The sequence below is a fragment of the Haliotis cracherodii genome, unplaced genomic scaffold (assembly GCF_022045235.1).
Source record: "Haliotis cracherodii isolate W230 unplaced genomic scaffold, xgHalCrac1.p SCAF_5, whole genome shotgun sequence".
Lineage (NCBI taxonomy): Eukaryota > Metazoa > Mollusca > Gastropoda > Lepetellida > Haliotidae > Haliotis > Haliotis cracherodii.
In genome coordinates this window covers 37451441-37468125 of record NW_027266308.1, presented here as the reverse complement: position 1 = coordinate 37468125, position 16685 = coordinate 37451441, and the positions used below count along the sequence as shown (strand labels likewise).

At 40.9% G+C, this 16685-nt stretch overlaps 2 protein-coding genes across 2 annotated transcripts; one reads left to right on the top strand and one right to left on the bottom strand.

Annotated features, from left to right (window-relative positions):
• Positions 1–650: 650 nt before the first annotated feature.
• LOC139444331 (collagen alpha-5(VI) chain-like) lies at positions 651–8023 on the top strand. Its single transcript, XM_071225268.1, has 6 exons — positions 651–760; positions 1160–1720; positions 2794–3351; positions 4486–4506; positions 5538–5600; positions 7338–8023. The coding sequence occupies exons 1-6, from the start codon at positions 682–684 to the stop codon at positions 7916–7918; spliced, it is 1863 nt and encodes a 620-aa protein (XP_071081369.1). The 5' UTR covers positions 651–681; the 3' UTR covers positions 7919–8023.
• A 2210-nt stretch (positions 8024–10233) lies between these two features.
• LOC139444332 (collagen alpha-6(VI) chain-like) lies at positions 10234–16323 on the bottom strand. Its single transcript, XM_071225269.1, has 6 exons — positions 16213–16323; positions 15073–15633; positions 13777–14334; positions 11998–12018; positions 11433–11507; positions 10234–10934 (listed from the first exon to the last, which is right to left on the bottom strand). Exons 1-6 carry the CDS (start codon positions 16289–16291, stop codon positions 10360–10362), a joined length of 1869 nt encoding a protein of 622 aa, XP_071081370.1. The 5' UTR covers positions 16292–16323; the 3' UTR covers positions 10234–10359.
• Positions 16324–16685: the final 362 nt, after the last annotated feature.

Here is a 16685-nt window from a genome sequence, read left to right as displayed (position 1 = left end):
AAATGAAACTGTCTGTCTGATTAAAAAGTAGCTGAAACAAGTCTCCAAACAAAAATCCAAAAATATCGTACAGAACATACGGAGATCAAACAATTCTGAGAAACTGGCAGACAGAATCCGAATACTGGATTAAGGTCAGGAACTGGACTTATCACTATCAGAATATGTCTTATAGGACTCCTGATTATAAATACTTCTTCTCGAAAACGACAGTCGACGTTTTGGAACAAATGACAAGAATGTCCACATTGTCCAGTGATCCTTTGACGTAAACACACGTTATACAAACCCAATTTAAAAACCCCTACCTGCACATGGCGACATTAAATCCTACTGATCGTTGAAACTTGACGTAAATAACGTATTATTGGCACTAACAACAACTTTTGGATGTTGCAAATACTGGCCTTACGAAATGACGTCAGATGCCTCACACAGCGACAATATAAAACACAGTATCATTTTGGACTTATTCGACCAATTTTAATGATTTTGCTTAACCTTTGTCAGACAGTTTTTTAATGTCCCAGATATACTTTATGTAGATCGAATGGAATGTCGGTTATGAAAGCCTAGTGTCGATCATCCAGCTGGCTATCTCGGTTTTGTCACATCATGTCAGGGTGCCTATATATATGTATACCACCACAGTCTCTGGCCGCTTCAAACAGACTCACCATCATGATCGGGCATTGTCTCGCTCTGCTGCTGGCGTTCGTCGCCGCCACGGTTGCCGACCCACAGTACATCGTCGGTTCAAGTAGGTCTGCCTCAAAATGTCATCATAATATAAGTGTAGGATGAGGACATTACGTCAATAATGATGTACAATTTGATCATGTTCAGGTAGGTATGGTGAATTGCGTCCCTTGGCCGCGTCAGGATCAGTTGGTCATGCAGTCAAAGCGTCCTCAAATGACCATCCTTCTGTCTTTGTCTGGTCCAGATTCGATTATTAACAGGCCGCCGTCATATAGCTGGAACATTGCTGAGTGCGCAGTTAAATAACAAACAAACGTAGCTGAAAGCTGCGACCAGTATTAATCTTGTGGCAGCAGGGACGATATGCTGATACCCAATCATTATGTGATCCGGGATTATATATAGGTTACATATTGTCAATAACACGTATTCACTTTGAAATATCCTTGGTCCCCAGAATGCCCCGACAAGCCAGCTGACATTGTGTTCGTTCTGGATGGGTCCGGCAGTCAGGGACAGGCAAACTTCGGGAAGGAACTAGACTTCGTCAGTAACTTCACCAAAAACTTCAACATTGGCCCATCGACAGTCCAGATCAGCGTTGTGCAATTCGCCACATCTGTTCGTAACGAGTTTTCCTTGAAAGACGGGCACTCCTCAACAACTCTCATCAATTCTATCAGCAACATCAAATGGCTCAATGGCGAGACCTACACCGGGGACGCATTGAACTACGTCAACAGGAACAGCTTCCAGAAAGTAAACGGCGGACGTGACCACGTGGCGAAAGTCGTCATTGTGTTGACAGACGGAGGGTCCAACCACCCTAATGAGACAGCTATAGCTGCAAAACGCCTTCATGATAATCACATCAATGTGGTCGCTATCGGAATAGGCAGCGAGGTCAACAAGGACGAGCTCAACACCATCGCCAGCAACAGCAAGCACGTGTTCACTGTGCCCAACTTCGATGCTCTTCACACCATCCACAACGACATCACGGACACAACCTGCAAACGTGAGCCGCAATTACGACTTAATAACTCAAACGCAAACATAAGCAGATACCTTTACTTTTTCGCATTTATATCACTGGAAAGATAAATTGTGAAATTGCACGCATAATGTCCTGAATGGCAATCCCACAGCTAATACACAATTGTTTTACAGAGAAAGAATAATTTTGTACATACACTGCCGGACAAAAAAAAGTATACACCCATGTTTGATGGTGGCTAAAACAAGAAGGGGTTATTCGATGGTGATGTATGTGGTGCGGATAAGGTTGTGTTTCAGAGCATCTTCTTCTCCAAGTTATGAAAGGGCAAGACGTAGCCCTGAAACGTCTGTACAAAGAATTAAGAAGTTATCCATAAAAAGTTCTATTTCGTCATGTTCTTCCAACCTTTAACTAGAAAAGACAAGGAATAACATGAGCGTGACAGCACAACTTGAGAAAGCAATGAGAAAATACCAGCGCATGGGTTAGTTGTCAGGACGTTCGTGGAACATCCAGGAATTTCTTCTGCACAACGGGCATATACTGAGGAGCAAAAGAAACCATACCTTTCATTTTATCTTATGTTGGAACTATCAACTGAACATATCTTAAGTTGGCGATATTATATATACAAAATGTACTGTACTGGCACTTGGTACTTCTACATGCTTTATCTAATTTTTTTTTAATATTTTGATTTAAATGTTTCATTTTTTTATATATATTTTCGCATAATACACAACACAGCTGTTATCTTAGACATCTTATCTTCGAACATCTATAAGTTTGCTTTGTTCGGGACAAATTTACAACATTTCAAACATGGTAGGGGTCGTGTGGTTGCACGTTCATTTTTGTTGCACACTGTTGCAGGAATGGGTAATGGCTAAATAGACACAATCAAATTTAACAACAATTCCTTCAATTTTCAATGACAAAGACAAACACAAACTCGGTATACTTTCTTTTTGCCCTCAGAGTACATCCCCCTCTCATACTGGCTGCATGTGGTATATAAACCTCACCCTACACAATGTAATTTAAGCCATGGTTTCTGCAACTTATACCTGTGACCGGTTGATTTGTTTCAGTGTGTGATTCCACACCAATGGACCTGGCATTCCTTCTCGATGGCTCTGGCAGCGAAGGCAACAAAGACTTCGGCTATCAGAAGAACTTTGCCAAACTCGTTGTTGGAGAACTCCATATCGGCGACAATGCAACCAGGGTAGCCATGGTTACCTTCTCCACAGGTGCGAACAAAAACTTCGACTTCAAAGACGGAAGGTCCCCGAACACAGTGAATCATAATATAGACCGAGTTCACTATCCAAATGGAGAGTCGTACACGCATCTGGGTCTACAGTACCTCCACGACCACACCTTCTCACAAAGGGAGTCTAGGTATGGTACGAAGCACATCGCGGTGGTTCTAACTGACGGAAGATCCAATGAGGAAAACCTCACCAAGCAGGAGGCAGCACGTCTCAAGGCCAGCGGTGTCCTGGTGATTGCTGTAGGCATCGGAGCTGGCGTACAGATGACGGAGCTGAAGAATATCGCCTCTGGAGATAAGTATGTCGTCACGGTTGATGAGCCTAAAGACCTTGACAAGATCCACGACAAGGTGGTCGATCTGCTTTGTGCATGTGAGTGAAAAATGCATGTTTTGTTGGTTTGTTTAACGCCCAAAACACCAATGTTTCAGCTATATGTCGGCGGCCTGTAAGTAATCGACCCGTAGAATAGGTCTTCAGCAACCCATAAAAGGCGACTATGCTTGTCGTAAAAGGCGACTAACGGGATCGGGTGGTCAGGGTCGCCGACTTGGTTGATGCATGTCATCGATCCCAATTGCGCGGATCGATGATCTTGATGTCAATCACTGGATTGTCTGGTCCAGACTCAATTATTTACAGATCGCCGTCGTATAGCTGGAATATTGCTGAATGCGGCGTTAAACAACAAACAAACAAAAGTACTCGAGTCTGGACCAAACAATCCAGTGATCGATATTGTGAGCTAAGATTCATGTCGTTGGGGTACGATGGTATGCAGCCAACCAAGTCGCCGAGCCTGACCATCCGGTCCATGTGGTGGCCTGTTGTGGCCAGCACAGGTTGCTAGGCATATTGTAACTCGGAATCTCCAAGTGGTGATATATGCATGTAGACATATTCAGTAAGGCAAATGTCTAATTCTATTATATCTGTTTTGATGTTTTATGCCGACTATAACTTTAAAACAGTATGCAAATAAAACAAATTCTATTTTGATACCCATTGAATTTAAAGGATTTTGACAGATTCACCTTTATGTCATCTACTGTTTATGTTTGTATAGTAAGCGAGTATGGTTTGTCGCCGCTTTTAGCAGTATTCTAGCAATATCATGGCGGGGGACACCAGAAATGGGCTTCACATATTGTACCCACGTGGGAAATGGAACCTGCGTCTTCGGCGTGACGAGCGAACCCTTTAACCACTAGGCTACCCACCGCCCCGATGTTTGTATCGACTTGTACATGAGAGTATCAACGAAACAGTGATCGAGTGGGTTCAATTTAACGTCACTTTGAATAGTATTTCAGTTAAATCAAGGCGTGGCAGCTTGTTGTAGGAATAAAGGTCGAAGTTTGAAGTGGGTGCGTTAAAGAACGAGCTCACACGTGCCCCGATAAAGAAAGGAGTTTTATAGATTATAGTATTCACTGACAGTAGTTCACTTTTTTATATATTTATGTCTGTGGTGTTTCATTTTCTTTGTATTTTATTTATTTTCAGCCCATAATGTCTTCCGTACAAGTAAGTTTTAAATTACAGATTACTGATCTTAAGATACTTAATTTAGTAAATGGAAATATGCATGATGTACATGCATGGCTTGTGATTGAGTGAGTTAAAATTGAACGTCACATTGGCAGTATTTCAGCCATGTCGTGACGAGCATGGCTTGTGAAGTATCAACCTTACGTAACCTAGACACCGTTACCCTTCTTCCATCCAGTTGTGTAAAGTGAGTGAGTGTGTATGGTTTTACGCCGCTTTTAGCAATATTCCAGCAATATCACGGCGGGGGACACCAGAAATGGGCTTCACACATTGTACCCATGTCGGGAATCGAACCCGGGTCTTTGGCGTGACGAGCGAACGCTTTAACCACTAGGCTACCCGACCGCCCCAGTTGTGTAAAGACATATATATATATATGTATATATATATATATGTATGGTGTTTGCTACAGTTGCACTAAATCCAACACGGTACATATATGTTGATGTTTTGTTGAAGTGAATAATGCATCCAGTTTACGTATACGTACGCAGGTGTTTGATGAAAGAAGCCATAATTTCTTTCCGATGGAGGCATCAGCTATTGCGAATGCATTCTGTTGCATAAGATGTCTTTATTGAGATGTATGCCAAACAGGTTTCTATACACAGCGTGTAACGTGAGGTTTCAGTTTCCCGGATACCGGCCCACTTTGAATACGGAATGTTTCCTAGCCGGAAACCGTACCATAGTGCATTGAATAGTGCATTTTGTTCAGTTAAGTGGGAAACACGTTAAAAAGGTTTCCGGGTCGGAAACATTCCGAATTCAAAGTGGGAAGGTTTCCGGAAAACGGAAATATGACTTTTCATGCTGTGATATTCTGATACAAGTATGTAAAGTATATCAACCTCCATGTAATGTGAGTGAGTTAAAATTTAACGTCGCATCGGCATTATCTCCTGCATATAGCGACCCATGTACTGTATTATATACTATGGGCAGGTGGCGTTTCAGTACAAGCAAATACATGACTGACTGATTAATATGTTATGCCCTATTAGCCATCATGACGACAACAAGTACCACAGCGTTACCGACGACGACGACGCCCGAGCCGAGAAAAGGTTGGTCAACTTACATGGTTTGGTAACATTAAAGCCAACATGTGACATAATTGGACTTATGAAACGTGTTATGAAAATGTCCAAACGTTAAGCTTTGGGTTATACACACACAAAGTGTGACTTTATACAGTATACACGCGATTACGGATTCATGTTTTATATACGATGTATTGGTGAGACGCGTTCCTATACTGTGACGCCCGTTTGGTGGTGACATGAAATCGGGTTTAACATTCAGAGTTACAGCATTTACGGCCATCATAAAGTTTCATGGTAAATATGTGGAGGATAAATTTTTGTGTGCGTGTGTATGTGTGTGTGTGTGCGTGCGTGCGTGCGTGTGTTTGTGTGAGTGAGCGTGTGTGTGTGTGAGCGTGTGTGTGTATGCGTGCGTGCGTGTGTGTGTGTGAGTGTGTGTGTGTGAGCGTGTGTGTGTATGCGTGCGTGCGTGTGTGTGTGTGTGTGTGTGTGTGTGTGTGTGTGTGTGTGTGTGTGTGTGTGTGTGTGTGTGTGTGTGTGTGTGTGTGTGTGTGTGTGTGTGTGTGTGTGCTGTTCCGATTTTATAGGGCAGGGCAAAGTCCCCTAAACAGTATACAGCTTTTGGTTTATTCACCTGATGAAGGAGTAAATATATACTCCGAAACGTTGTGTTCCTCATATTAAGGAAGTTGACATTCATAAATTCTCTTCCTTATGTGTATCACTTCTAAATGACTTTCAAAGACTTAACCAGTATACTGACAAAAAGCCGACCAGTCCTTGTTGTATCCCCTTACAACCGTAACACGTACCATCTTTCAACGTCTTTCGGTATGACTTGGCAGGGTATCGAACCTTCTACTCACTGGGCAGACGCGCTGTCCACTTGACCACGGAGGCGGTCCTGTGTTTCAAAATGACACGAAGTACACCTATGTCATCTGGTACCTTGTTTATGATATAGTAGGCATAGTACAACGGTGTTTGTTTGTATCTTTTATTGAGAGGAATGTTTGTTATGATTATAGAAATGGTTTTGTCGCTTTTATTTAGCAGAGATATAGTTTTCGGAATACAAGTAATCGTACACGATGGTTTCAGTAACAGGCGTGTCTGTTCCATAGTAGATTACACGACCGTTGTGATACAATCTCATTAAAATCACATCTTAGTTCTCGCTGCCGCTAAACAAAGAACTGAGGACATCCCATTACTGGTCACGTCAGACCGAACTTTCGCGAACTTTGACCGACCAACAGAATGACTAGCAAGAAGTCGACAATAGCCAATCAGAAGGCAGCTTAACCGAGCTTTACGGCACGAGTTTCAAACTGGCAACTACGCTTCGAAACATATTTTGACATACACTCGATTAAAAACTTAAAAACTGAACAAAAGAACATTCTGAAATGGCTAATAGATGGTCTAGATTGTATGAATACAGACATAAAGCCCATAAATGTCGTTCGGAATACCCTGTGTTTTTTTTCCGAGGTTGCATGATCAAAAATCACATTCCAACTGTCACTTTCATGATCTGATAAGCGGTGCTCTGATTGGTCAGATGAAAGGTCGTTCAGACATACCCGCAATGGGATGTCCTCAGATCTTTGTTTAGCGGTAGCAAGAACTAAGATCTGATTTTAATGAGATTGGTTGTGATATAGCTGTAATATTTCTGACTCTGTCGTAACACAACATTCACTCTCTGACTTTCGTATAATAACGTGATGATAAGTTGTTCTGATGTTTTCCCAGTTTGCGGACCTCGACCTGCCGATATCCTCTTCTTACTGGACAGCTCCGACAGCGAGGGAGCCGACAACTTCGCAAAGGAGACTGGCTTTGTCAGCAACTTCGCCAACCGTTTCTACATCGACCCCCAGCACAATCAGATCAGCGCTCTGACATTTTCAAATAATATTCAAAACGCGTTCTGGTTTAACACCTACAAAAACCGCCATGACGTCACACACGCCATCAACAACATCAAGTATGTCGGCGCGGGCACGAACACAGCTGATGCTTTCAAATTCGCCAGATCCCAAAGTTTTACTAAAAACCATGGATCCCGGGCTAACGCGACTAAGATCGCTATCGTCATTACTGATGGCAGATCCAAGGATGAAGCGGCTACTTTAAGAGAAGCGACCAGTTTGAAGAACAGTGGAGTTGTAGTTATCTCTATCGGGGTCGGCTTCGGACAGGACGACCATGAACTGAAGTCCATGGCAAGTAAGTCAAACTATGTGTTCAGTGTGAAGAACTTTGATGCCCTGAAGACCATCCAAAGGCAGGTGATCGAGACGACTTGCCAGGACCATGGCGCCCATCACTGACCATTAACACACAAGGAGTAATACAGATGATGTTGTGTTGTATCTTGACACTTTTGATGAAACGTGGATTCTTTCCTGATTTAAAAATAAAACCTGGTGTCGTCATGTGTTTAAACTTTCTCCTTTATTAGTTCCTTATGCACAAACTTTAGTGTCCCCGTCATGGTATTGCCAGAATATTGTAAAAACGGCGTAAAACGTTATACATGCCTTTTGAGCCGAATTGTGTCGATGATGTTCAAGGCGGCTTTAAGAAGAAACAACCATCAACATGACTTCAAACATAATGTTAGGTCATGTTTTAACTACATGAAAAAATACTGGAATATTTATTCATTATTAGACTACGATTAACGACACAAAAATAGTTTGTTTGTTTTTTGTTTTGTTTTTTTGTTTAACGCCGCACTCAGCAATATTCCAGCTATATGACGGCGGTCTGTAAATAATCGAGTCTGGAACAGACAGTCCAGTGATTGACAACATGAGCATTGATCCACGCAACTGGGATCGATGACATGCATCAACCAAGTCAGCGAGCCAGACCACCCGATTCCGTTAGTCGCCTCTTACGACAAGCATAGTCGCCTCTTACGGCATGTATGGGTTGCTGAATACCTATCCTACCCCGGATAGACGGCGGGATCTAACCCATCTAGTCTAACAAATAACATCGGCTGACTAATGTCCGTCACAACCCCGATAAAGAAAAAAAGTTTTATTAAATCAGACAAAATATACATTTGTCCATTACCCTGTGAAAAACAGTTTTGAACTTTGTGCTTGGCCAGAATATTTTCCTGAAAACCGCCCAGCCAGTGTGATATATATTGGGCATATATTGATATGAATCTTTTTATAGAAACACGGTCTGTATTGAGAAGAGTCCATGGATGTCAGTCCGTGAAACCAAACATATGGACAACTCAAATATTATCGGATGAGTGAAAAGCTTTGTAGGTCATCCAGGTTATTACATTTATTGTCACGTGACATGAAATGGAGAAAGTCTTTTTGCGTGGTTTTATTAAATATGACTTGGATTGTAATATCAATGCCATGTTCTATTCTGCTAACGATGACATCATCACTATTTGTGGTGACGTCATCAGTCCATGAGTACTTAGGTACACAAGTACTATTGGGTACAAATATAACAGTAGCAATAACCTAACTGTTATAATACTCTGATGGCTATGTTGATGTTGATACTGCATGCATCTGTTAACCTAGACTGAGCTAAACTAGAGCTATGGCGGTCGGAGGTCAGTGTTAAGGTTAGGGAGTTAGGATCGTCTTAGCTTTCGACCCATTTTGGAATAAAGCCCCGAGCCGTTCTGTGTGGTTTCGTTATGAGATGTTTTTCAGACAGGAACATGAGTTTGAATAGATTACATCTGAGGTCATAATATATACTTTATCCAATCTGTCGGTGTTTAGTCCATTGTACGATGCTGACTATATCATGAGCATACGTTTATCAATCAATATAAAATAGTGATGATACCAAGTGTTCGCAAAAAGGCGGGCGTATTGTGCACCACCGATGACACCCGTCACAAACACATGCAAAGGCAAGACAAATACCTTCAACCTAACAGTTCATTTCCAATAAGCGCCATTCAGATAACCTTGCATTAGTTTCATTGTGCCTTCTATTAGCAGTATGGTTCGTCATAACTGTTGTCTTTATTCGCGAAATAACACATATTAGATAACTTACAACCTATGGTTTGGTTTTATGGATGTGTTGCATTGCTGGCAAACATTGTATGAAATATATATATATATATATATATATTCTTATAGTTTCCTAAAGAATATTTTCATCAATAAGCCACTTTCTTAACCATGTAACATATCAATTTCCCGTTGGAATTCCGGTTTAGAATTGGTCCCCAGCAGTTTATGCTGGTCGTAAGTGTCGACTTAAAAGATCGGGTGGTCAGGGTCGGTTACCTGGTTGATTGTGTGTCATCTTAACCCGATGGATGGCGTGGATAGTTGCTCACAATATCAATCACTGGATTGTCTGGCCCAGAACTGCCGACATATGACTTGAATATTACCGAGTGTGATGGTCTACAGCAACACCACCGCCACCAACAACATCATCATCATAACCTTAGTACGTTTGGGGTGTGGTGAACAAAGGATTTTCAGATTGATCAGTCCTATAGCTGGAATATTGCGGAGTGGGACAAATAAACGTTTACAAATCCGGGTTCGGGTTCTTGGTTCCTCGCGCTCACTCACTCACTCACTCACTCACCCACTCACCTCACTCTCCAATTAAGGCATACATTGGAACAATGTGAAGAAGTATAGTTTAATTCAAAGTCAGTTTACGAAGTTAGGTTTTCGGTTACAATAAGCATGTACAATAAGTAAGAATTAATTATCTCATAAGATCCTGTTAGGAAATAGCCACAGGCCTGCAATCATCCTTTGTGCTCCTGGCAAGTCGTCTCAATCACTTGCCTCTGGATGGTCTTCAAAGCATCAAAGTTCTCCACACTAAACACATAGCTCGGCGTGCTGGCCATAGTTTTCAGCTCATGGTCGTCCTGTCCAAACCCGATACCTATGGAGATGATAGTTACTCCTGTCCTCTTTAGACTAGCTGCTTCTTTCAATGTCTCAGTTTCATTTATGGACCTACCGTCTGTGATAACGATAGCGATCCTTGTAGAGTTAACCCTTGCCCCGTGGATCTTCGCGAAGCTCTGTATCCTGGCCATTTTCAGCCCGGCTGCGGTGTTGGTGCCCGCACCGACATATTGGATGTGTTTAATGGCTGCTGTCACCCCGGCGTGTGTTTTGTAAGTGTTGAACCAGAACTCGTTCTTGGCAGTTGTGGAAAATGTGAGGGCGCTGATCCGGGTGTGCTTCGGATCAATGACGAATCGGTTGGCGAAGTTGTAGACGAAGTTGACCTCTTTGGCGAAGTTGTCTGCTCCTTCGCTGTCCGAGTTGTCCAAGAGGAAAAGGATATCGGCCGGGGAAGGACCACACACTGCAGGAGGGATATAGCGGTTACTTGTTTACATTCGTCTTGAATTTCAGAGTAATGAGGGTTGCGAAGGTCATCTTTATGCAAAATTTTGAGTGGCGGGTTTGCCCTTTTCGAGAACACCTGGTGTCATCATTAATTTTCAGTGATCCATTCACATAATTTTCGTCAGTATTTTGCCTTTTACGCCCAATGGAATTTGTTTTGGAAGATAATCGAGACTGATTTTTCTCGTTTTGAATTCACATACAAATGGCAGTTACAATACCCGCGATACGCGTTGAGGCCTTAATGTTAGAATAATCCTGAAAACGCTATCCACGGAGAAGCGTATCTACCATCGTCTGTCCAAAATAGCCCAGATTCTTTACTAGCGCTAATGAGTAGTTTTTAACTGTTTAGACCTATAGAGATGTATAGATGACATTTTGTGAACACTCGATACTCAGCGGCCCTTAACAAGCGTGAGGACCTTGAGACCCTATCCCTAATTCATCTCACCAAGTCTTGGCTTCGGTGTAGTTGTCGCTCTGGTTGTAGGTTTGGGCGTTGTTGTCGTTGTAGTGGGCTTTAGAGCTAAAGAAAGCAAGCAGTTAATTGATTATGTGTGCTTACATACACTGAATATACGAAATGAGTAACTAGCAGTAATGTAGAATTTTCATTTTCATTTTCAGGTGAACAATTGACTTGCCTTTGCATGTGTTTGTGACGGGTGTCACCTTTTCGCGAACGTCTGGTATGATCACCATTTGATAGTGATTCACAGACACAGAGTCTCTTTTGGCGGAGATTTCTTATGATTATGGAAATGTTTTTGTCGCTTTTCTTTAAGGATTGCTAAGTTGGAACTATGTGTGCTCCAATCAACTGCCACGAGGTACCACTCCAAGTGAAATCAAAGGGTTAAGTACATTTCATTATTAGCGGATCATCACTACCAATGTATCAATACTATCAAAACATGTCCATCAACAACCTCCGGATAGTGGGATGTTCGGATTGTCAGGGTTTAATTGTACATTATTTTCTTTCGATCAAGTAAAAAAGATGCATACATACTTACTAGTGGTGAATACATTTTTAGCTGAAACAACAAATGCAAATATATCAGAAATCTCTATAAAATATAAAGTATTAGGATCATATGAAATCCTGGTGAAATATGAAATACGCTCCTTTTTACTCATATGAAATCAATTGACACGATCAGTCGACACACAGTGTGTAACATATTATGAGATACATATAACACACAGTGTGTAACATACTATGAGATACATATAACACAGTCTGTGAAACATATGATTGGACAAATATGACACAGTGTGTGTAATATATTATGGGAAACATATAACACACAGTGTGTAACATACTATGAGATACAGAAAACACACAACGTGTAACATGCTATGAGATACGTATAACACACAGTGTGTAACATACTATGAGATACATATAACACAGTCTGTGTAACATATAATTAGACAAATATGACACAGTGTGTGTAACATACTATGGGAAACATATAACACACAGTGTGTAACATTGTATGAGATACACAACACACACAACGTGTAACATGTTATGAGATGCATATAACACACAGTGTGTAACATACTATGAGATACATATACAGTGTGTAACATACTATGAGATACATATAACACAGTGTGTGTAACATACTATGAGAGACATATAACACACAGTGTGTAACATACTATGAGATACAGATAACACACAGTGTATAACATACTATGAGATACATATAACACACAGTGTGTAACATACTATGAGATACATATAACACAGTGTGTGTAACATATAATTAGACAAATATGACAGAGTGTGTGTAACATACTATGGGAAACATATAACACACAGTGTGTAACATTGTATGAGATACAGAAAACACACAACGTGTAACATAGTATGAGATTCATATAACACACTGAAAGTAACATACTATGAGAAACATTTCTTTCTACTCGTATGAAACCAATTGACACGATCAGTCGAACTATTTATAACCGCAGGCGATGCGTGGTATAATTGTCTTAATTATTTTTTGTGAATAATAGTGTGTAACATACTATGGGATAAATATAAGACAGTGTGTAACATACTATGGAATAAATATAAGATAGTGTGTAACATACTATGAGATACGTATAACACACAGTATGTAACATACTATGAGATACATATAACACAGTGTGTGTAACATATTATTAGACAAATATGACACAGTGTGTGTAACATACTATGGGAAACATATAACACACAGTGTGTAACATAGTATGAGACACAGAAAACACACAACGTGTAACATGCTATGAGATGTATATAACACACCTTGTAACATATAATAGGATTTATATGACACAGTGTGTGTAACATGCTATGGGATACATATAACACACAGTGTGTAACATACTATAAGATAAATATATCACACAGTGTGTAACATACTATAAGATAAATATAACACACAGTGTGTAACATGCTATGAGATGCATATAACACACAGTGTGTAACATATAATGGGATAAATATGACAGTGTGTGTAACATACTATGGGATACATATAACACACAGTGTGTAACATACTATAAGATAAATATAACACACAGTGTGTAACATTGTATGAGATACATATAACACACTGTATGTAAGATACTATGAGATACACACCTTTCTACTCATATGAAACTTTTTGTAACGGCAGGCGATGCGAGCTATATTTTTCTTGATTATTTTTGTCAATAATTTTGGATGTAGGAAATGTAGCAGTCTATAAATGCCACCTAATCATTAATAAAATTCATGTAAAACAACGACTCACATTCACACAGGAGGTCGACGACCTTGTCGTGGATCAAGAGCAGGGATGCGGAGGAGTTGACGTTGAGGACATAATGATCACCCGATGCAATGGCTTTCAGTTCCCCCTGCTGGACCTCAGAGCCGATACCAACGCTTATCACCAAGACACCATGGGCCTTCAGACGATTAGCCTCAATCTTGGTAAGATCTTCCTCATTAGAACGCCCATCTGTCAGAACAACGGCCACGTGTTTGGAGCCGTATCTAGCCATATTAGTTGCGAATGTGTGGTCGGTGAGGTACTGCAGCCCCAAATGAGTGTACGATTCTCCGTCAGGGTAATGTGTTCTGTCGATGGCGTTGTTTATTGAGTGTAAATCTTTGTAGGTATTGAAATCGAAGTCCTTGTGGGCGTTTGTAGCAAATGTTACCATGGCGATACGGGTACCATTGCCATGGAAGTTGAGTTCCCCAATGACAAGCTTCACAAAGTCGAGCTGATTGCCATAGTTGCTCTTGGCTTCGCTGCCCGACCCGTCAAGAAGGAACGCCAGGTCAATAGGCGAGGAGTCACACACTGGAAACATACAATGTGAAAACGTAACATATAACGAGATTTATATTGAAACACAGCGTGTATTAGGCTATGGCTTATATTTATCACACAGTGTGCAACACACAAAAAGATACGTTTAACACACAGTGTGTAACGTGCTACGAGATACATATAACACAGTGTGTAACATACTATGGGATAAATATAACACAGTGTGTAATATACCATGAGATAAATACTGGTTTAACACACAGTGTGTAACATACTATGAGATACATATAACACCAATATATGAAACATACCATGAGATACATATAACACACAGAGTGCAACATACTATGAGATACAGATAACACACAGTGTGTAACATACTATGAGATACATATAACATATCGCGTGTAACATACTATGAGATACAGATAACACACAGTGTGTAACATACTATGAGATACATATAACATATCGCGTGTAACATACTATGTTTTAAACAAATAATACTAATAAGTTAATGAAAAGTGAATCAGTATGACTTTGCACGTTTAGCAGTATGCCAGATTTAGAACAGTAGGGGCCCCCAAGAATGAGTTAATATATCACACTGCAGCTATGTGTGGAATCGAACCCTGATTTTCGGCATGACTTTTACCATGCAACACGCCAGTCTATATATCTATTCCGTGTAGAACGTGGCTGTTATCTATAGCATTTAACAAAATATTCTGGGAATTTGAGAGTATAGCGTTTCACTGGGATACTCACATTTGCAGGTTGTATCCGTTAGTTTCTGGTGGATTGTGTGAAGAGCATCGAAGTTGGGCACAAGGAACACATACTTCGAGTTACTTGCAATGGCGTTGAGTTCATCCTGATTGACGGCACTGCCAATGCCGACGGCAACAACGGTAATACGGCGGTCGTGTAGTTTCTTCGCTGCGACCGCGGTTTCATTGGGATGGTTTGACTCACCGTCGGTTAAGACAATGACAATCTTATCAACGTTGTTACGGCCACCGTTTGCTTGACTGAAGCTGTTCCTGTCGACGTAGTTGAGAGCGTCTCCGGTGTACGTCTCGCCGTTCAGCCAATGAATTCTAGAAATAGCACTGTCAAGACTTGAGTTATCGGTGTGGTCCTTCAGATTGAACTCGTTCCGCACCGTAGTTGCAAACTGGACAAGGCTGACTTGAGATTTTAAGTGACCAATATTGAAATTATTTACAAAATTGATTATAAACGTAGTTTCCTTTCTGAAATTAGATGACCCCTCGCTTCCTGATCCATCCACAACAAAAACAATGTCCGCTGGCTTGTCCGGGCACTCTAGGATGGCGAAATACAAAACAGTAAATAATGTTTCTGATCATGTACTCTGACCAAAGAGTAATGGAGCGCCTAATATTGGTTCAAACAGGTTGAAGAATATGTCAGTTATATCACTCCGCGTCAGTGTAATGTTGGGGAAAGCACAAGATCTCGAAGATCTGAGATGTGTAACATAGGTAGAGTGCTCGCAGACGTAGGATCATGATCGGTCGAATCTTGGATTCGAACTGACGATTAGCGGATCCTGGTAGCGCAAAAGGACGGAACTCTGTACATGAAGTTACGGGTTTTGAACCATGATCACATGTGTGCCCTACTGTAAAAGAACACGTTACTTATATAATCTGCAGTTAAGATCATATGTTAATGTGATAAAACAGAATCTTATTGCAGCAAAACCGCAAAAACAGACGCGAAAGCTAACAGACGTTCATTCTTATCCACTGGCAACAATAACATTAGGCAAAGACGAAAGCAGAGCGTTATCAAAATATTTATAAAATAAAAATACTCTTATAATAGTGACAGTTTGAAGTATATTTGAGGCAAAACGGGTTGTTTCCTCAATCCACTCACTCGTGTCGATGATATATTGGGGGTCGGCGACTGCAACGACAAACACAGCCAAGAGAACGTGCAGGCAGATAACAAGCATGACGACGACGACGATCAATGGAGTGTCTGCAATTTGTTGTCTCGCATATTTATGTATTCTTGACCGTGGGAATAAAGCAGGATCGTCAGATGTTTAGAACTGTTAAGAATAATCTTATAATATTTCAGTTATGTAACCTGGTGTTTGATACGAGGGGTGGTCAAAATGTTCTAAGCCTAACAAACAAAACCAACAATTGCGAAAGTGTTTTATGATTTATTTTTCAACATAATCTCCCTACTTTTCAACACAATTCTCATGTCGATAGTGAAGCTTTTCAATTCCAGTCAGGAAGAAGTTTTCTGAAGCCACCCTGAAACTCATTCACGACATCTTTGAGGTCATCGTTGTCGTCATGGCGCTTTCCACGAAGGTGTTCTGTCAGTTTAGGAAA